Source organism: Salvelinus alpinus, chromosome 29, assembly GCF_045679555.1.
Source record: "Salvelinus alpinus chromosome 29, SLU_Salpinus.1, whole genome shotgun sequence".
NCBI classification, from domain to species: domain Eukaryota; kingdom Metazoa; phylum Chordata; class Actinopteri; order Salmoniformes; family Salmonidae; genus Salvelinus; species Salvelinus alpinus.
Window position 1 is genome coordinate 34,456,450 of NC_092114.1, and position 23,137 is coordinate 34,479,586.

At 43.7% G+C, this 23,137-nt stretch overlaps 1 protein-coding gene across 2 annotated transcripts in view; it reads left to right on the top strand.

Annotated features, from left to right (window-relative positions):
* LOC139558557 (immunoglobulin superfamily DCC subclass member 3-like) overlaps window positions 1-23,137 on the top strand; it is a 37,959-nt gene that overhangs the window by 8,105 nt on the left and 6,717 nt on the right. For both annotated transcript variants that reach the window (XM_071373741.1, XM_071373742.1), the window contains exons 2-7: window positions 5,314-5,625; window positions 8,204-8,348; window positions 9,115-9,245; window positions 10,129-10,266; window positions 12,441-12,599; window positions 22,393-22,558. In XM_071373741.1, coding sequence (XP_071229842.1) covers window positions 5,314-5,625; window positions 8,204-8,348; window positions 9,115-9,245; window positions 10,129-10,266; window positions 12,441-12,599; window positions 22,393-22,558 — 1,051 coding nt within the window. The remainder of the gene's footprint in view (window positions 1-5,313; window positions 5,626-8,203; window positions 8,349-9,114; window positions 9,246-10,128; window positions 10,267-12,440; window positions 12,600-22,392; window positions 22,559-23,137) is intronic.

Here is a 23,137-nt window from a genome sequence, read left to right on the forward strand (position 1 = left end):
ATCCGAAGAGGAGGAGCAGGGATTGAACCAAGGCGCAGCGTTTTGAAATGACATGATATTTTATTAAACAAAAACAGACGAAGACGAACTATACTTGATAACTAACAAAACAACAAACGATGTAGACAGACCTGAACGACGAACTTACATATAACACGAAGAACTCACGAACAGGAACAGACTACAAAAACCGAGACAGTCCCGTATGGTGCGACAAACACTGACACAGGAGACAGGTAACAACCACCCACAACGAACACAGTGAAACAACCTACCTAAATATGACTCTTAATTAGAGGAACGCAAAACACCTGCCTCTAATTAAGAGCCATACCAGGCAACCCTAAACCAACATAGAAACACACAACATAGAATGCCCACCCAAAACTCACGCCCTGACCATCACACACATACAAAACAACAGAAAACAGGTCAGGAACGTGACACCCTGCCTAAAAACTTCATTGCACTGTAACAGACCTATAAAGAGTGAGTTTCTCAGGCAACCCCTCCATCCAAGTCCATTTAATAGAATGTTTATTGCCTTATTAAAGCCTATAGTACTTTGTGTGGAAGGTTGGTCCAGGGCCCAGTTTTAATATACTGGTTCTTCAGTCATAGTCTAGCTGTAGCTGGCTGCCACTCAAACAGAGATATAGAGAGAGACAGGGAAGGCAATGCTAGAGGAAGGCATAACGCAATCAATGAGGGGATTTGCGTATGTTTGCCTTATCCCGGCGCTCAGGACCCCCTTTCAATCTCTCTCCCTCTCTTTTTTGGGTGTGGGTGGCTGGCTAAGAAGATCACTGGTCCACGTCACAATAGCCTGTAAAGTTCAGGGCCAGCGGCCCAGGAGACATTGGTTACCGAGTGAGGGGGGGGGGGGTGAATGTGACAGACCTGGTGGCCGGATCCAAGTGTCCCCTCTATCCCTCCATCCCCCCCTCCCCCCTTCCATCAACTCTCTCATGACCCCTGAAGGATTAGGGTCACAGCCTCTAGGGTGAGGACAGGGTGGGGGATCCCTGCTGCTCAGGAAAAACCCCCCAAAACTATTTTCGGACCCTCCACCTCTGAAATTGAATTAAGCCTCTAATTTGAGCACTCCATCACACATCCATATAAGAAAAGACCACATGGTAATAATGGATAATTAGCATAGTTGGGTCAACTTTTGACTGTTTTATGGAGAGAGAGAGCACATGTGAGCTAACTTCAAAGGCCTTAATCTAGCACCCAATTTCTTGTCGCTAGCTAGCAATATGTAGCAGCGGTGGCCATAGTGATTGCATTGCTGCATTGAAGGCATCACATCACCCAGATTAGAGCCTTGTGAATACGTTTATCCAGACACAAAAGAAGGGGACCCTTGATCAATCTCTTTGTCGATGCGTCAAGAAGCAATGGCTAATGCAGAAAGGCTATAGAGATGCATATTATTATGGTGGCTATTCAGTGCAAAGTTGGGCTGTGGCCTAGCAATTTGAACTGGGTTTAGAAAGCCATATATCTAAAATATGTTGGTCCATTATACTGACACAGTGCCTTCAGAAAATATTCATTACCCTTCACTTATTCCACATTTCTTTGTGTTACACCCTGAAATAACAATCGATTAAAACTTTTTTTTTCACCACCATCTACACACAATATCCCATAATCACATTGTGAAAACATGTTTTTTGAAATGTTTGAAAATGTATTGAAAATGAAATACAGAATGATCAAATTTACATAAGCATTCACACCTCTGAGTAAATACATGTTAGAATCACCTTTGGCAGCAATTACAGCTGTGAGTCTTTCTGGGTAAGTGTCTAAGAGCTTTGTACAATATTTAAACATTATTATTTTTAAAATTCTTCAAGCTTTGTCAAGTTGGTTGTTGATCATTGTTGGACAGCCATTTTCAAGTCTTGCCATAGATTTTCTAGCCGATTTAAGTAAAAACTGTAACTAGGCCACTCAGGTGTCATCTTGGTAAACAACTCCAGTGTATATTTGGTCTTGTGTTATAGGCTATTGTCCTGCTAAATGGTGAATTTGTCTCCCAGTGTGTGGTGGAAAGCTGACTGAACCAGGTTTTCCTCTAGGATTTTGCCTGTGCTTAGCTCTATTCTGTTTCTTTTTGTCCTAAATTAAATCTACCATGCCGATGACAAGTATACCCATAACATGATGCAGCCACCACCATGCTTTAAAATATGAAGAGTTGTACTCAGTGATGTGTTGTGTTGGATTTGCCACAAACATAACGCTTTGTATTCAGGACATAAAGGTAATTTCTTGCAGTTTTACTTTAGTGCCTTGTTGCAAACATAATGCAGGTTTGGAAATAATTTATTATATACAGACTTCCTTCTTTTCACTCAGTAATTTCTGTAGGTTAGTATTGTGGAGTAGTTACAATGTTGTTGATCCATCCTCAGTTTTCTCCTATCACAGCCATTAAACTCTGTAACTGTTGTAAAGTTACTATTGGCCTCATTGTGAAATCCCTGAGCGGGTTCCTTCTTCTTCGGCAACTGAGTTAGGAAGGACGCCTGTATCTTTGTAGTGACTGTGTGTATTGATACACCACCGAAAGTGTAATTAATAACTTCACCATGCTCAAACGGATATTCAATGTCTGCTGTTTTTACATTTACCCATCTACCAATAGGTTCCCTTCTTTGCGAGGCATTGGAAAACCTCCCTGGCCTTTGTGGTTGAATTTGTGTTTGAAATTCTCTACTCGACTGAAGGACCTTACAGATAATTGTATGTGTGGGGTACAGATATGAGGTAGTCATTCAAAAATCATGTTAAACACTATTATTGCACATAGTGAGTCCATGCAACTTATTATGTGACTTGTTAAGCACATTTCTACTCCTGAACTTATTTAGGCTTGCCATAACAAAGGGGCTGAATACTTGTTGACTCAAGACATTTCAGCTTTTAATTTTTAAATCATTTGTAAACATTTTTAAAAACATAATTCCACCTTGATATTATGGGGTATTGTGTGTAGGCCAGTGACACAACATCTCAATTTAGTCCATTTTAAATTCATGCGGTAGCACAAAAAAAGTGGGGAAAGTGGGAATACCATATATATTGTATTTATTTTAATTTGATTTAACCTTTAACTACGCAAGTCAGTTAAGAACAAATTCTCATTTACAATGACGGCCTACCCCGGCCACACCCGGACGATGCTGGGCCAATTGTGCGCAGCCCTATGGGACTCCCAATCATGGCCAGATGTGATGCAGCCTGGATGTGATATATTATGTTGTTCTGAGCTGAACTTGGAACCTGACCTTACCACTTTGGGCCTGTAGAAGCTTAAATGGAAAATCCACTCAAAAACTATATTTTGAGGGCCTCCCGTGGTCTAGAGATTCTGGGTTCAAGTCCAGGCTCTGTCGCAGCCGGCCGCGACCGGGAGGCCCATGGGGCGGCGCACAATTGGCCCAGCGTCATCCGGGTTAGGGGAGGGTTTGGCCGGCAGGGATATCCTTGTCTCATCGCGCACTAGCGACTCCTGTGGCGGGCGGGGCACAGTGCACGCTGATACGGTCGCCAGGTGTACGGTGTTTCCTCTGACACATTGGTGTGGCTGGCTTCCGGGTTGGATGGGCATTGTGTCAAGAAGTAGTGCGGCTTGGTTGGGTTGTGTTTTGGAGGACGCATGGACCTTCGCCTCTCCCGAGTCCGTACGGGAGTTGCAGCGATGAGACAAGACTGTAACTACTACCAATTGGATACCATGAAATTGGGGAGAAAAAAGGGGTGAAAATACAACAACAAAAAATAAATATATATTTTGGTATTTGTTTCATTAGTTATCTGGTGATACAGTCCCAAAAGGTTTTGCATGAAGCAACGTGTCACCGGCTACATCTTCATGATGATGCAAAATGAAAAACTTGACAGCTGGCGTAAAAAAAAAAATGTTTGGCTCTGTCAACAGTGGACTAATGAAAAGTGTTTTTTCTTTAAGGCTTGGCAAGGTACCCTTAGAAAACAGGTGTCCTTCTGTGCAAAGTAGCGAGGGCTACACTCCTGTTCAACAGTTTGGGGTCACTTAGAAATGTCCTTGTTTTTGAAAGAAAAGCCATTTTTTTTGTCCTTTAAAATAACATCAAATTGATCAGAATTACAGTGTAGACAGTTTACTGTTGTAAATGACTATTCAGTTCAGATAAACAGATGCAAAAGTTCTCCGTTATTTTGATGGTACGTCTTATCATGCAAGTTCAAAAGCAGGGGGCATTGAGGCTTTTCGGGTGTGTCACTCTCTGACTCCCTTTCCCTCCCCCACCTCAACAGCTGGGAGAAAGGGACCGGCCATCTTGAGGGGTCAGGGCGGGACAGCGGTTTTTGGGTGGTTGGTGGGGTCAACTTCAAGAGGCAAATGGGGTGATCCAGTGGCATGGGAAAGTCACCCCGGAGCCTTGGTGAAAGGGAGGCAGGGATGCAGGGGGGGCATAAGAGGGGCAGATGGCCCCCATAGGGAGTGGGGGGTGTAGGTTTATGGTGATGGGACTTTCTAGGGTGTTGTCGGAAGGTGGGGTAAGAACAAGTGTGAGTGTCGTCACTGCGCCATTGTTGCCGGTCTGCGCTTGGTTCAATAGAGGTTCTCCTAACTTGACCCCACTAACCCTCTCTAGTCTTCTGCCTCCATCTCAGCCATTGTTCCTGCCCTCTTTGGCTCAATGACTCCCCGGCATTCAGCCCTATTATTGTGGCCGGTTTCAGTAAAAGTGTTTTGGACGCGGAATTAACACAGCCATCAATCAGTTGGCCGGTGTAGAGTGTCAAGTGCAGTTTTTGGGGTTGGAAGAGTTCGTCCCCGGGCGAACGTGGCTGTCCATCTCTATTCCGGTCCCCTTCTGTGTTGTTGCGTCTCAGACTTTGCTTGTAAACACAGATACATAGGGAATGGGATAGGAATCTTGGTGTATGAATGGATTAGAGACAGACAAGGCTCCCGCCATGGCATGCTCAATGCCCCAGTACAAAGTTCTGTGAGGTATAGTTTACAAATTCAGTTCGAAGTTTTTCCTTTAATGGATTGTCCCATAGGGTCAGAGTATCAATCTCCCTTACTGGTCCTCTTACCTGATCTTAAAGTGATTGGGTGAACAGGTACTGTATGGGTAAACTACTATATATAGCCAACATTGAGTTCCTTTGTGAATTCACCCATAGTGGGTGATTAGACACATGCAATAGCATCACCCCCACTGCACTGGTCTACAAAATGAACCAACACTGATGTTCTCAACCTTAACAGCCAATGATCCTCTTCACGCCCCTTTCTAGATGTATGTGGTGCCAAGGAGCTGGCGATCCTATTGGAGCCCAGTGACGTCATCGCTGTGCGGGATCGGCCGCTGATGCTGGACTGCCGGGTTGAGGGCGAGGGTCCCATCTCGATCACGTGGCGCAAGAACGGGGTGCCCGTAGTTGTGGGGGAGCGTGTACAGGTGCTGCCCAATGGGACCCTCTTCATCCAGAGCTTCCAGAAACGACTAGACAGAGTCGGAAGTGAGACGGATGTTGGAGATTACGACTGCGCCGCTCAGAACCGCTTTGGCATGCTGGTCAGCCGCAAGGCCCGTGTTCAGCTGGCATGTGAGTTCACCTGCCTTACGTACTGTTTTATGGTTCACTAGTGTTATTTATGTAATGGTGACCTACGTACCAGTCACTTATGTAGAGGGAATATCTAACACTCAATACACATACAGTACAATACACAGAGAACACTTCACCTATCTATCTATACACAACACAAGACACAATAGTATTGAGTATTAAAGGAAATGGTTAATTTACTCTTTCTGGCATGGTTGCTCTCCACCAGCCAATAACTAATTTCACTGAGAAATACAGTAGCTAAATAACTCATTTTAAAGACTGTATCAATACAAAGATTACCTATCTTAAGTCAGACCCTTTGCTATGAGACTCGAAATTGAGCTCAGGTGCATCCTGTTTCCATTGATCATCCTTGAGATGTTTCTACAACTTGATTGGAGTCCACCTGTGGTAAATTCAATTGATTGGACATGATTTGGAAGGCACACACCTGTATATAAAAAGGTCCCACAGTTGACAGTGCATGTCAGAGCAAAAACCAAGCCATGACGTCGAAGGAATTGTCCGTAGAGCTCCGAGACAGGATTGTGGGGAAGGGTACCAAAAAATGTCTGCAGCATTGAAGGTCCCCAAGAACACAGTGGCCGCCATCATTCTTAAATGGAAGAATGATGGCGACTCTTCCTAGAGTTGGCCGTCCGGCCTAACTGAGCAACCGGGGGAGAATGGCCTTTGTCAGGGAAGTGACCAAGAACCCGATGGTCACTCTGACAGAGCTCCAGAATTCCTCTGTGGAGATGGGAGAACCTTCCAGAAGGACAACCATCTCTGCAGCACTCCACCAATCAGGCCTTTATGGTAGAGTGGCCAGACGGAAACCACTCCTCAGTAAAAAGCACATGACAGCCTGCTTGGAGTTTGCCAAAAGGCACCTAAAGCACTCTCAGACCATGAGAAACAAGATTATCTGGTCTGATGAAACCAAGATTGAACTCTTTGGCCTGAATGCCAAGTGTCATGTCTGGAAGAAACCTGGCACCATCCCTACAGTGAAACATGGTGGTGGGAGCATCATGCTGTGGTGATGTTTTCAGCGGCAGGGCACGCAGAGACTAGTCAAGGGAAAGATGAACGGAACAAAGTACAGAGATCCTTGATGAAAACCTGCTCCAGAGCACTCAGGACCTCACTGTAGCTAGCGACCTCCACCTAATAATTATAATTTAAAAAAATATCATTACAATCACAATAAACTTAAACGGGAGGCAACAGTCATATTTACATTTACATTTAAGTCATTTAGCAGACGCTCTTATCCAGAGTATAATATAATGGGTAATTGTTTATAGGTTTCGAGCTATCCCAGAAAGACATCAACGAAAACCAAATATTTTCACCTTCTGCTGTGGTTTGGTAACTTTCTGTTCTTCAACGGACTCTGGCTGGATTGAAGACGAAGCTAAGTTTTGAAAATGTCAAAGTATGCGGCGTCTCTCTCGCAACGGAGCCTTCAAACGCAAGGGGGCGTTTCATTTTCCCTCCGTTGTGGACGTCCCCATTGAAATGCATGACATTCGTAACGGAGTGCTTATGGGTAATGTGAACAAGGCTTTACAATGAGTAATATGTTCAATGTGTAGCCTGGCTACACAAACACACGATTAGTCAATAATATTCCCTTCTGAATGTGATTTAGGAGAGAACAAGCAGTGAATGTTACCAGGTCCTCCCATTCACTGTAATGCTACAGTCATTTCACCAGACATTATTTATATGTCCCTGCTTTACTCAGAAGTCATAAAAACAGTGGAGGCCAAACAATGGCTTTTGTCTTATCTATAGGAGATCACTACTTGTATTCCCCTTTCTGTCAAAACAGGAGAGTCTGTTCTCCATACTGCGAACACAATTGTCACATACCTGGCAACCCAAAACCCCATCGGAATCTATAGACTGTTATACATGATGCTCCACGCTGAGAACACCTTAGTTGCATATCTGGCAACCCGAGACCACCTCAGACTTTTTCATCTCTTCTTTGTGACATTGTGGGTGATGAATGGTACACCCCAGTAAGTGTACTGACACTTGGACACACACAAAACACACACACAAAGCATTGTGTTCAGACAAGATTTAAGATAAACACGTGCATTCTGTATAGACACAAACTGTCCTGCGCATACTGTTCAACACCCAAATCCCGTAGCCCCCCCATCTCTCTCGCTCTCTCCCTCCCTCTCTCTCTCTCTCCCTTCGCTCTCTCTCTCACACACACACACACACACACACACACACACACACACACACACACACACACACACACACACACACACACACACACACACACACACACACACACACACACACACACACACACACACACACACACACACACACACACGTGACCGAATGAACAACTTTCATATGTTGTGCATGTGCATATTAAGTATATGTACATCTTATATATATATTTGTATAATATTGTTGGCTCTGCTGCTCATCTTGAACCAGGTCTCCTCTTGCAAAAGAGAGATTTTCTCTCAGTGAGACTATCCCGTGTCAATAAATGTTAAATGGAGATCTAACTTTTGTTGTTTTTCTTCCTCAGCCCTCCCTAAGTTCCACATACACCCAGAGTCCATGTCAGTGGACGATGGCGGTGTGGCTCGCTTCAAGTGCCAGGTCAATAGTGTACCCGAGGCAAACATCACTTGGGAAAGGGACAGAACCCCACTCAGTACTACCGACAACAGGTAACATCATCATAATACACCGAATGTATTAAACATTTGCGAACACCTTTCCATGACATAGACTGACCAGGTGCATCCACGGTAAAGCTATGGTCCGCTAGATGAAGGGGAGGAGACAGGTTAAAGAAGGATTTTTAAGCCTTGAGACAATTGAGACATGGATTGTGTGTGTGCCATTCAGCGGGTGAATGGGCAAGACAAAAGGGTATGGCAGTAGGTGCCAGGTGCACTGGGTTGAGTGTGTCAAGAACTGCAACGCTGCTGGGTTTTTCACGCTCAACAGTTTCCCTTGTGTATCAAGAATGGTCCACCACCCAAAGAACATCCAGCCAACTTGACACAACTGTTGGAAGCTTCGGAGTCAACATGTGCCAGCATTCCTGTGGAATGCTTTCAACACATTGTAGAGTCTAAACCTGACAAATTGATGCTGTTCTGAGAGCAAAGGGGGCTACAACTCAAAATTAGGAAGGGGTTTCTTATGTTTTGGACACTCAGTGTATATAGGCCTATACACTCCTACGCACGCACACACACACGCACACAGACACACACGTTTCATAATGTTATTATTTTGGGATGATTGCTAATGAACTTGGCACTTGGTGTCACCCTGCAAGATAGTTTGCTACATTAGCGATGTAGCTACCATGCTGCAGACAGAGATTTTGAAAAAGTAGCTAACTTTTAAATTCTCAGCAGAACTATATGTCACATCTATGTGTGCACTCACACCTCTCTAAACCCCTCCGTTTCCCTTGTCCAGGTACACTCTCCTGCCAATGGGTATCCTCCAGGTGACTGGTGTGAGGCGGATTGACGCCGGGGTGTACCGTTGTATGGCCTCCAACATCGCCAACACACGTTTTAGCCATGAGGCTGTGCTCAATGTAACCGGTGAGTGGTACTGACCCCACTCACATTAAGCCTTGTCCTGGACTAAAAAGCATGCTCAATGGCTACTCTCCATTGATAGCACATCTTATTTCAGGACTAGTCTTAATCTGTTCCTGGGAAACCAGCCCTTACAGTATAGATCATATAATTAGAGGGACCTGTCAATAGTGGACTTTCAATGGGTTTGTTCATGTAGCTTTTCAATCTATAATTTAGTTGTTTTGGACACTATAAAGAATATTAAACTGACCACGTTTATGCTAATCACATAAATGTTGATAAAATCCCTATAGGCCAAAGCCAAAGTCCGAACATGGTCTGGTTCAGCCCGAGGAACCTGTCTAACTGTAACGGTTTTCCTCCTCCTCTTCATCCGAAGAGGAGGAGCAGGGATTGAACCAAGGTGCAGCGGGTTGTGAATACATAATGAATTTATTGACAAGACGAAAAACGAACACGAACTACACTTGAAATGATACAAAATAACAAACGACGTAGACTGACCTAAACATGAGAACTTACATAGACACGAAGAACGCACGAACAGGAACAGACTACATACACACCGAAACAGTCCCGTGTGGTACGAAATAACATACAGACACGGAAGACAACCACCCACGACAAACAATGTGAAACAACCTCCCTATGTATGTCTCTCAATCAGAGGAAAACGAAAACACCTGCCTCTGATTGAGAGCCATACAAGGTCAATTAAACCTGACACTTAACATAGAACAAACACAGACTGCCCACCCATCTCACGTCCTGACCCACTAAACACAACAATACAAAAGGAAAACAAGGTCAGGAACGTGACACTAACAGTAGTGTCTTATCTTCTCTCTCTTTGTGTGTTCGTGTCCTTTTTCTCTCTCTACAGGTGAGGCTTCCAGGATCTACAAGGAGCCAGTTATCCTCTCTGGGCCCCAGAACCTGACCATCACCGTCCACCAGACAGCCATTTTGGAGTGCATTGCCACAGGGAACCCCCGGCCCATTGTGTCCTGGAGCAGGCTGGGTAACAACTGTTCTCATGCAATCAGAATGGCATACAATAGCCTTAATTTATACCACACTGAGTTAATGATAGTACAGTCGTGGCCACATTTTTTAGAATGACACAAATATTAATTTCCACAAAGTTTGCTGCCTCAGTGTCTTTAGATATTTTTGTCAGATGTTACTATGGAATACTGAAGTATAATTACAAGCATTTCACAAGTATTTTATTGACAATTACATGAAGTTGATACAAAGAGTCAATATTTGCAGTGTTGACCCTTCTTTTTCAAGACCTCTGAAATCCAACCTGGCATGCTGTCAATTAACTTCTGGGCCACATCCTGACTGATGGCAACCCATTCTTGCATAATAAATGCTTGGAGTTTGTCAGAATTTGTGGGTTTTTGTTTGTCCACCCGCCTCTTGAGGATTGACCACAAGTTCTCAATGGGATTAAGGTCTGGGGAGTTTCCTGGCCATGGACCCAAAATATCGATGTTTTGTTCCCCGAGCCACTTAGTTATCACTTTTGCTTTATGGCAAGGTGCTCCATCATGCTGGAAAAGGCATTGTTCGTCACCAAACAGTTCCTGGATGGTTGGGAGAAGATGCTCTCAGAGGATGTGTTGGTACCATTCTTTATTCATGGCTGTATTCTTAGGCAAAATTGTGAGTGAGCCCACTCCCTTGGCTGAGAAGCAACCCCACACATGAATGGTCTCAGGATGCCTTACTGTTGGCATGACACAGGACTGATGGTAGCGCTCACCTTGTCTTCTCCGGACAAGCTTTTTTCCAGATGCCCCAAACAATCGGAAAGGGGATTCATCAGAGAAAATGACTCTACCCCAGTCCTCAGCAGTCCAATCCCTGTACCTTTTGCAGAATATCAGTCTGTCCCTGATGTTTTTCGTAGAGAGAAGTGGCTTCTTTGCTACCCTTCTTGACACCAGGCCATCCTCCAAAAGTCTTCGCCTCACTGTGCGTGCATTCCTGAGCAAGCTCTGTACTGGTGGTGCCCCGATCCCACAGCTGAATCAACTTTAGGAGACGGTCCTGGTGCTTGCTGGACTTTCTTGGGCACCCTGAAGCCTTCTTCACAACAATTGAACCGCTCTCCTTGAAATTCTTGATGATCCGAAAAATGGTTGATTTAGGTGCAGTCTTACTGGCAGCAATATCCTTGCCTGTGAAGCCCTTTTTGTGCAAAGCAATGATGACGGCATGTGTTTCCTTGCAGGTAACCATGCTTGACAGAGGAAGAACAATGATTCCAAGCACCACCCTCCTTTTGCAGTTATTCGAACTCAATCAGCATGACAGAGTGATCTCCAGCCTTGTCCTCGTCAACACTCACACCTGTGTTAACGAGAGAATCACTGACATGATGTCAGCTGGTCCTTTTGTGACATGGCTGAAATGCAGTGGAAATGTTTTTTGTGGATTCAGTTCATTTGCATGGCAAAGAGGGACTTTGCAATTAATTGTAATTAATCTGATCACTCTTCATAACATTCTGTAGTATATGCAAATTGCCATCATACAAACTGAGGCAGCAGACTTTGTGAAAAATCATATTTGTGTCATTCTCAAAACTGTTGGCCACGACTGTAGCTAAACAATGAGTTGATCTCTGTATCAGCTATTCTGCGTATTATGCACTATGTTGCTCTATAGATGAGTGAGTTGAGAACATCACGAAAATAATGTGCCCCTTCAATGGGGCAGAAGGCTGTTGTTGTTGTGATTGTGGGTGGCCAGATAGCTAGCAACAATGACAATAAACTGTCGTGTGGGGAATCGTAAGTGGCTCGTTTTAGTTAGTTTTATCTTCTTCTTGATACCATAACTTGTTTTGAGGTGTTTTGACTGATGTCACATCTATGCTAACATGGCAAAAATGTGCTAGCTAGCTAACCAACAATTGCAATGATGTATTTGAGAGACAACAAGTGCTCATTGTACAACTTTGTTTTTAATAAACATTGGAGATGAAATATAGTTTACATGTTGTCAACAATGTAAGCCAAACCTGTTTTGCCACATAGTTGTGCACGTGTTGATTTTGTTGCTAAACAACCAACCCTCCTATAAGCTTACGGTTTCAAACTTGATTTTCATTAAACCCTGTGTTTTTTTGTATTATGTTGGCCTATGTCTTATTCCTTTGTGTGTGTGTGCTCTCTCCAGATGGGCGCTCCATCGGGGTGGAGGGCATCCAGGTGTTGGGCACTGGAAACCTGATGATCTCGGACGTGTCGCTGCAGCACTCGGGGGTGTACGTGTGCGCCGCCAACCGCCCCGGGACCAGGATGAGGCGTACTGCACTGGGAAGACTGGTGGTGCAAGGTGAGCTCCCTCCTAACACTTATACCCTTTTCACACTACTATGCCGAAGTAACCTGAGCCAAGTTGTACTGAGCTGGCCTAGTTTCGCATCCAACAATGTTGCTGGCACTGTGCTGAACATGACAATGTGAAAATTAAATATCAGAGCCAGGAGAGTACAGTTAAGGTCAACACAATAGTCTGCAAACGGTAATACTGTACCTGCCTCACCTCACTAAGAGGCAGAGCCTGAGTCAAAGTAAAGTTTAAATGATTAATTAAGCATTTATACAGTAAGTGATATCCTCCAAGAATAGCTTTACATGTCACAGAGTGACCTCAGCCAATGGTTCTATCGTTTCAACCCAGTGCTGCTGATCACATTGATAAAGCTTTATCCTGGGTCAGTAACTGACCATCAACTGATCATGACACTGACAGATACACATGATCACAGGAGCAGGATAGGGGAGGGTGGGGGGGGGGGGGAGGTCAATGTCCAGAAAGTGTGGTGGTGGTGGGAGTGTGTGGGTGTAGGGTTTGGGCTTTGGGCTATTGGGACTTGCTGATCCCATCACATGAACCTGTATTGGATTTGGCCATGACTTCTGCCAGGGAAGGAAAAGGGGTGAGTTTGGGAGAGAGGAGTCGATACCCAAGCTCCACCCTTTCACCCCACCTTTGGCCCCCTTAGAGCTTTGAAGGGAGGGGTTAGGTACCGGGGTGGATGGGGGTTGGTCGTTTTTGGTGATACTATTGGCGGGAGAGAGACCCCGAGTTCCCACTTGTAATTAAGCATTGACACTGGTCTCCAGCTGGACTTGTGTGTGTGTGTGTGTGTGTGTCCACTGCTACCAATACCTCATCCATCAGGCCCATCCATCACCCAGGAACTGTCCATATGTTCACCCTCCTCATATTTCACCCTCCCCCATTTTAATTGGCTATCCTAAGGGTTGACCAATATACTAAGGACCATCTCTGGGTAATGTGAGCGACCAACAACATAATAGGAAAAAAATTGCCCTACCATAAACAACTATGGATAGGATTACAGAGCATTTGGAAAGTATTCCACTTTAAGCCACTTTAAACTAGCCACTTTAAACTAGCCACTTTAAACTATGCCACTTTATGTTTACATACCCTACAGTACTCATCTCATATGTATATACCGTACTCTATACCATCTACTGCATCTGCCATGCCGTTCTGTACCACCACTCATTCATATATCTTTATGTACATATTCTTTATCCCTTTACACTTGTGTGTGTGTGTAAGGTAGTAGTGTGGAATTGTTAGGTTAGATTACTGTTGGTTATTACTGCATTGTCGGAACTAGAAGCACAAGCATTTCGCTACACTCGCATTAACATCTGCTAACCATGTGTATGTGACTAATAAAATTTGATTTGATTTGATTTGATTTTGATTTGATTTGATTTTGTATTCAGACCCCTTGACTTTTTTCACATTTTGTGACATTACAGCCTTATTATAAAATTGATTGAAATGGATTCTCATTAATCTGCACATAATACCCCATAATGACAAGTGGAAACAGTTTTTTTGTCATTTTTGCAAATGTATTGAAATAGCTTATTTACATAAGTATTCAGACCCTTTACTATGAGACTCGAAATTGAGCTCAGGTGCATCCTGTATCCATTGATCATCCTTGAGATGTTTCTACAACTTGATAGGAGTCCACCTGTGGTAAATTCAATTGATTGGACATGATTTGGAAAGACACACACCTGTCTATATAAGGTCCCACAGTTGACAGTGCATGTAAGAGCAAAAACAGAGCCATGAAGGAATTGTCCATAGAGCTCAGAGACTGCCAAAAGTGCTTCAACAAAGTACTGAGTAAAGGGTCTGAATACTTACATAAATGTGATATTTCATTTGTTCATTTTTAATACATTTGCAAAGATGTTAAAAAAAAACAGTTTTTGCTTTGTCATTATGGGGTATTGTGTGTAGATTTATCAGAGGAAAGAAACTATTTAATCCATTTTAGAATAAGGCTGTAACGTAACAAAATCTGGAAAAAGTCAAGGGATCTGAATACTTTCCGAATGCACTGTATATCAGCATCATGTGTTTGCTCCCCTGCCTCTCTAGAAGCGATAATTGCCACTGACTATGTAACTGATACTGTATATGCAATATATTGATGTTGATGTAATATATCTAATATTGCATTTGCACTTTCAAAGTCAATCAGTATATTACAATGTCTTTAGCTTTTCCTTAATGATCTAGCCAAATATAGTTGTTTTGAAGGACTTATTACAATACGTAGTTACAATACCTGTGATAGGCTAGCGTCCTGCCCAGGGGGTGTACTTGTACATAAAGCTGCCTCAAGCTACAGGAACAGGAGATAGGCTCCTGCCCTTATGGGCGTTCTGGTTTCGACAAGGCTTGCTTGCTTAGTTACAATAGCTAGTAGTAAGCAAACTGTTACAATCCCTAGCTACCAACACCTAACATAATACCTAACAAAATGTAACCCTTACCAAGCTAGCAAAATATTACCTAGAAAGTAAAAAACTAAAAGAAGGTAATCTACATCTTAGTCATGTAACCTAGATATCCATATATCCCTTCACCCCCGTATTCCATTTAAATCACTCTACTTTGCACCCAGCTGTTAAGGCTCTCCCATATCCATGTTGTGTCAGCCTCTTTGACCTGGTCAATCAATAGTTCTCCCTATCAGTCTTTCACAAGTGGATTGGCCCTGGACGAGGTGGTCTTTAATGTATTAATTAATTGATTTATTTCTCTATTTGTTAAAGAAAAAAGAACAAAGACCTTTTTAGGATGGTGGTCACATGAAATGGGTGAAATTATTGGTTCATGGACATTGTCAATGTCAAATGGAGGCCCAAAGTGACCTAAAATCTTAGTCCCTTTCAAAGTGTGATACTCGGGGTATATTAAGCTAGGATGTCCTCTCAATATTTTCTATGATACTTTATACTTTGGCTACAATCCACCACCATAGTATGGACTTAAAATTGCCATGCTGCACCCAATAATAAGGATACAAAGGTATTGGTTAGGCACAAATCATATAGAATAGCAATGACCATGAGACTAATTCATTCACCTATTTTTAGCTCTCACATGTTCCCTATTCCTGCCAATAAGGCAAGTCTGATAATATAGAATAATATAAAATACCCTGAGATATCATGCTGTTATTATGATGTCAGACTCCACACAAGTTGAAAGTCCTACTTTAAAGTTGGATACCCTTAGCCATATGCACTGCGTAAAGGAGGTTATTGGAGGGCATAGAGGTCTGCTCTTTCACACACACTGTCCTCATGACAGACAGTCCAATTCCCTCTCCCTTCTGCTCTTGAACCAGTCATGGTCATGGACAGGACAGGAGGACAGCCAGGATAGGACAGGACAGATGCAAGGCCAGAGATTTGAACAATGGGAGAGAGGAGAGAAAGAACGAGGGAGAAAAAAGAAGGAGCAGAAGGTGAAGATGGTCATTGTGTGTGGGAGGGGAGGGATCACCTCTCATCCCTTACTCCTGTCCCTGTCCTGGAGGGCCTGCTATAGGAAAATCGTCAAAGTCAGGGAGGAGAGAGGACGGGACACCGTACCGGACTGGACAGATATGGAAGGAGAGAGAGAAGGGGGTGGGGTTGGAGGTGGAGGAGGGTAAGATAAATGCATCCCCAAAGAGGGAGGAAGGTGACCACTCCCCCAGTCCCCACCCCCTGTCGTTCATTACTACGGTGTTTGGGTGGGTGGGGGGGGCGCCGGCAGTTGTTCTCGTCACAGCTGGTGGTCAGGCGGTGGGGGACAGAGTTCAGGGGGACACACCGAGTGAGGGGGGACACAAAGGGTGCCAGGCCATTGTGTGATGACTGCTTTCTCTGAATGGAGCGCCAGTTATAACCATCCCCTCATCCATTTTGGGGTAGAACATTTTCATATGAAAAATGTGGAAAAGGTTGGAATCGTTGAAATGCTTTAAAATGCAGATCCCATAGCTGTCGGCTTACTGAGGGGGACTTGCTCTTGTTAGATATGAGTGTCAGAACCAAACGGCATATACAGTGGGGAGAACAAGTATTTGATACACTGCCGATTTTGCAGATTTTCCTACTTAAAAAGCATGTAGAGGTCTGTAATTTTTATCATAGGTACACTTCAACTGTGAGAGACGGAATCTAAAACAAAAATCCCGAAAATCACATTGTATGATTTTTAAGTAATTAATTAGCATTTTATTGCATGACATAAGTATTTGATACATCATAAAAGCAGAACTTAATATTTGGTACAGAATCGTTTGTTTGCAATTACAGAGATCATACGTTTCCTGTAGTTCTTGACCAGGTTTGCACACACTGCAGCAGGGATTTTGGCCCACTCCTCCATACAGACCTTCTCCAGATCCTTCAGGTTTCGGGGCTGTCGCTGGGCAATACGGACTTTCAGCTCCCTCCAAAGATTTTCTATTGGGTTCATGTCTGGAGACTGGCTAGGCCACTCCAGGACCTTGAGATACTTCTTACGGAGCCACTCCTTAGTTGCCCTGGCTGTGTGTTTCGGGTCGTTGTCATACTGGAAGACCCAGCCACGACCCATCATCAATGCTCTTACTGAGGGAAGGAGGTTGTTGGCTAAGATCTCGCAATACATGGCCCCATCCATCCTCCCCTCAATACGGTGCAGTCGTCCTGTCCCCTTTGCAGAAAAGCATCCCCAAAGAATGATGTTTCTACCTCCATGCTTCACGGTTGGGATGGTGTTCTTGGGGTTGTACTCATCCTTCTTCTTCCTCCAAACACGGCGAGTGGAGTTTAGACCAAAAAGCTCTATTTTTGAATCATCAGACCACATGACCTTCTCCCATTCCTCCTCTGGATCATCCAGATGGTCATTGGCAAACTTCAGACGGGCCTGGACATGCGCCTGCTTGAGCAGGGGGACCTTGTGTGCGCTGCAGGATTTTAATCCATGACGGCGTAGTGTGTTACTAATGGTTTTCTTTGAGACTGTGGTCCCAGCTCTCTTCAGGTCATTGACCAGGTCCTGCCGTGTAGTTCTGGGCTGATCCCTCACCTTCCTCATGATCATTGATGCCCCACGAGGTGAGATCTTGCATGGAGCCCCAGACCGAGGGTGATTGACCATCATCTTGAACTTCTTCTATTTTCTTCTATTTTCTAATAATTGCGCCAACAGTTGTTGCCTTCTCACCAAGCTGCTTGCCTATTGTCCTGTAGCCCATCCCAGCCTTGTGCAGGTCTACAATTTTATCCCTGATGTCCTTACACAGCTCTCTGGTCTTGGCCATTGTGGAGAGGTTGGAGTCTGTTTGATTGAGTGTGTGGACAGGTGTCTTTTATACAGGTAACGAGTTCAAACAGGTGCAGTTAATACAGGTAATGAGTGGAGAACAGGAGGGCTTCTTAAAGAAAAACTAACAGGTCTGTGAGAGCCGGAATTCTTACTGGTTGGTAGGTGATCAAATACTTATGTCATGCAATAAAATGCAAATGAATTACTTAAAAATCATACAATGTGATTTTCTGGATTTTTGTTTTAGATTCCGTCTCTCACAGTTGAAGTGTACCTATGATAAAAATTACAGACCTCTACATGCTTTGTAAGTAGGAAAACCTGCAAAATCGGCAGTGTATCAAATACTTGTTCTCCCCACTGTATGTCAGAAAGTAGAACATACATATTTGGAAAGAGGGTATTATTTCATGAATGTGTCACTTAAGTGACAGAACACACCATATGGATTAGAAAACATAAATATCCGAATGTAGAAACTTAAAAACATCACCGTCATACTTTGTAAGCGGACTATAAAACACATTTTAGAAACATACCAAATTGTGTCTATTATGTAAATATGTAAAACATATTCCAAAACTCGATATACAAAATAAATTGTGTTAGAACTAAATCAGTTACTTTTTGATAAATATACTTCACACAATGTATATGAAGTAACTGAGATGAGGGCCATATTCAAGTCATACTGTATAAGGATCTCTATATAGCTCTGATTCACACTATCTAGGAAATTATAACTAGTAACAACATAATCTACGTGATATATATTTCAAAATATACTCCTACCACAATAGACAAAAAGCTAAACAAAGGAAGGAAAGTGATGAGGAATGACCCTGGTGATGAAACTCAAGGTCAGGTCTAAGACTCTGCTAAAAGACTAATTGATCAATACGTGCTATGGATTGGCCTGTATGGACACTGAAGCTGACAGATCTCAGCTGGAGAGACACAGTTGACTAGTTGAAGGGATGGACAGCAATTCTCTCCTTGGCTCCACCTCTATTGGGTGTAAAGACCATGTAATAAAACCAGTGAGAAAATGAGTTTTTCTACGTTCCACTTAAACCAAAAAACTTAGCTGAAGTGTGAAGTGTACCTGGAGTCATGGCGAGAGAAGGCTATTTGGGTGTAGATTGATGACACACTTACACACACATGTGACACACACACACACAAAACACCCCCCCTTGTGCTTCAGACATCCATTCCAGTCGCCCTTCCCAACAATCGGCCCATTATTTATCCCTCACTAGTCCCCCCCGCCGCCGTCATCATCTCTCCTAACCCTAACACAAACGCAACTTATTCACAGAACAGCAGCAGGCTGGGTGCATGAAAGCAGTGCATGCTATCATCACCAATAATGAAATGACACATCATCAGGCTAGTGACATGATATAGTCACTCTCAATTTCAAGTTATTGTACATCATCCATTAGAGCTCTGTGAGAATTCGGTGTGAAATATAATGGAAAAAACATAGTGTAGACATATTTGAAGGCCATTAACCTAAAAACTACAATGCTCAGTGCCACAGCAGGCAATGCCTTAGATTTAATGACATACTCAAACAGGCAGCTACAAGACAGGCTGAAGTGAACTTCAGATTAACTCCACGAGTTCTCTTGCAATTCAATTTCTTTTCATGTCTCTCTATGTCCTCACATCTCCCTCAACATTCCTCTTACCGATTAAACAAACAAGCAAAAGACAAAAGACACTCTGACGGCCATTGCTCAACAACAACTCCCTCCAAGCCTTTTATAGATCCTGGGGATCTGTATTGGTGTCCATATGTTTAAAGAAATTGGGGCCCATCAGAGGGAAAGCAGTTTGGGGAATATAAAATCTATGCTTCCATTGATTAATGGTCTTCTATTTTAATGGGTGTCTCTATGACCCTTGACCCCCCCCCCCCCACACACACACACACACACATCCTCCAGTACTCACAACCTCATCTCTCCATCCCTCTCCCTTTCTTTCTTTCTCCATCTCTCTCGCTCCCTTTCTCTATATCTCTCTCTTCTCTCTCATACTCTCCCTCCCTCCCTCTCTACCTCCCCCTGGACCCTGTTTCTCTCTCTTCCCAGGCCCAATCTCTCTGGGTCTCAGCCAGGGAGGGGTGAGGGCAGGGGCTCAGGGGGTGTCAGTGTCAATAGATCAATTAGATGCTTAGGGGCAAAGGGGCTGGGGGTCTCTACATATATGCATGTCCCATTGTGTGCTATTGAGCCTGGTGTCAGGCGGGACGACGAACCCTACATCTGTCCCGGGGACACCGGAGGGTCAGAGGGGGATAGAGAAGTGGGGACTGGGGTTAGGGTTAGATTAGGCTAGGCTGTCCTCTGGAAGTCTAGGCTCTCCATATGTTAAGTTCAAGCTCCGGGAAGAGGAGAGGAGGGGAAATCATTGGGAATGTTTTTATCGATCTGTTGTGGTACATGTAGGGATGTTTGTATGTATTGATACACATTGAGGTATATGTAATGTGGGTAGTATGCTATAGGCTACTATAACTAAGGACAAAGTGTTTCCTGGTCAGGTCACATGGTCAGGACAAACTCAGGGGCCTACTGTGTATTTAGATAGTTAGATCTGAGAGCTATGTTTCTACCAAGTTAGAGGAAAGTGTATAAAACTATAGGGTCTAGAGATATGATCAAATCACATTCACTTCTCAAGGTCCTTACTATAAGGACTGCAATGATCATAACCACCTTCATATGATAGTACAGCTGCCCAAAAACATGATCAGTACTGCCCTCTATAGTTCATTATAAGACTGGCAGCACATAGAACTCAATGCTCTCCCCCAAAAGGCCTTGTCATTCTAATCAATGCCTTTCTCCCTCTCTCTACTTTCACCCTCAAAATCTTTCCTCTATTGTCATCCTCCTCTTTTTTGTACAACTGTTCTTCTGCCTTCTTCCTATCTTTTCTCCAAACAACCTTTTTATCGCTCCACATCACTAACCTGCTTACTCTCCTTTCTTCTCCTCTCCCCTCTTCTCCTCTCCTATTGGCCTCCTTCCGTTTTCCTCATATCCTCCACCTCCCCTCTTGACTTTTTGAAAGTGCTAGTCCTATATTTTACTTTCATGCAAAGTTACATAGTATCACAAGCAAATGCAATTGATACAAAGATGAATCAATACACTTACAACAAATAAACTCAGCAAAAAAAGAAACGTCCCTTTTTCAGGAACCTGTCTTTCAAAGATAATTCATAAAAATCCAAACAACTTTACAGATCTTCATTGTAAAGGGTTTAAACACTGTTTCCCATGCTTGTTCAATGAACCATAAACAATTCATGAACATGGACCTGTGGAACGGTCGTTAAGACACTAACAGCTTACAGATGGTAGGCAATTAAGGTCACAGTTATGAAAACTTAGGACACTAAAGAGGCCTTTCTACTGACTCTGAAAAACACCAAAAGAAAGATGCAGGATGGCAACAACAACTACCCGAGTTACACCAGGAACACACAATCCCTCCATCAGTGCTCAGACTGTCCACAATAGGCTGAGAGAGGCTGGACTGAGGGCTTGTAGGCTTGTTGTAAGGCAGGTCCTCACCAGACATCACCGGCAACAACGTCGCCTATGGGCACAAACCCACCGTTGCTGGACTAGACAGGACTGGCAAAAAGTGCTCTTCACTGACGAGTCGCGGTTTTGTCTCACCAGGGGTGATGGTCGGATTCGCGTTTATTGTCGAAGGAATGAGCGTTACACCGAGGCCTGTACTCTGGAGTGGGATCGATTTGGAGGTGGAGGGTCCGTCATGGTCTGGGGCGGTGTGTCACAGCATCATTGGACTGAGCTTGTTGTCATTGCAGGAAACCTCAACGCTATGCGTTACAGAGAAGACATCCTCCTCCCTCATGTGGTACCCTCCTGCAGGCTCATCCTGACATGACCCTCCAGCATGACAATGCCACCAGCCATACTGCTCGTTCTGTGCGTGATTTCCTGCAAGACAGGAATGTCAGTGTTCTGCCATGGCCAGCGAAGAGCCCAGATCTCAATCCCATTGAGCACGTCTGGAACCTGTTGAATCAGAGGGTGAGGGCTAGGGCCATTCGCCCCAGAAATGTCAGGGAACTTGCAGGTGCCTTGGTGGAAGAGTGGGGTAACATCTCACAGCAAGAACTGGCAAATCTGGTGCAGTCCATGAGGAGATGCACTGCAGTACTTAATTCAGCTGGTGGCCACACCAGATACTGACTGTTACTTTTCATTTTGACCCCCTGCCCCTTTGTTCAGGGACACATTATTCAATTTCTGTTAGTCACATGTCTGTGGAACTTGTTCAGTTTATGTCTCAGTTGTTGAATCTTGTTCAGTTCATACAAATATTTACACATGTTAAGTTTGCTGAAAATAAACACAGTTGACAGTGAGAGGACGTTTCTTTTTTTGCTGAATTTACATCATTCTCTTCCCACCAGCTCCCCCTGAGTTCATGCAGTGGCCGCAGTCTGTCTCAAAACCAGCGGGAGGCAGTGCTGTGTTCACCTGTGTGGCCCAGGGCGTCCCCGAGCCTCACCTCATCTGGCTGAAGAATGGCAAGATCCTGATGCCCGGTGACAATGTCAAGCTCACCAACAACAACAGGTACTGTACACCAGAGGTGTATTCATTCCGCCGATTCTCTTGCAAAACATTTCTTAAACGGAAGCAAACTGAATGAAATGGGAAGGGACCTCCCTGAATTTGTCCAATAGAAACTCTTGTTTTGCTGTGTTTGCTTCCATTTGGTTGTTAAACGGTAAGCAGGTTATATAATGAATACACCCCTGGGTTTACATGTACGTTTTTTTTGTCATTTAGTCTTATCTATAGTGAATTAGGCCTACAGTCAGTGCATTCAGCTTAAGTATGTAAAACAAACACATATCAAAATCAGTAAAACATTCGTCGACAATAGACGCTAAATCTGTAAAGTCAGACCCCCAAATCAACATCCTGATTCTCTGGAACCAAGGTTGTCCACTGAAAGCAGAAACGAACTACTAAAGTTGGGCAGCAATAGAGATTATTTTGTTATTCCCACATACTAGCAGTTGATTTAGGCTAAAGTCCATGAACAGAAATGGTGAAATATGTGTAAAATCTATTTTGAAATTATGCTGATCTTTCCATTATCCTGTGTTTAATGTTTTTGCCTTGACATATCTGAGACATTATTTATGA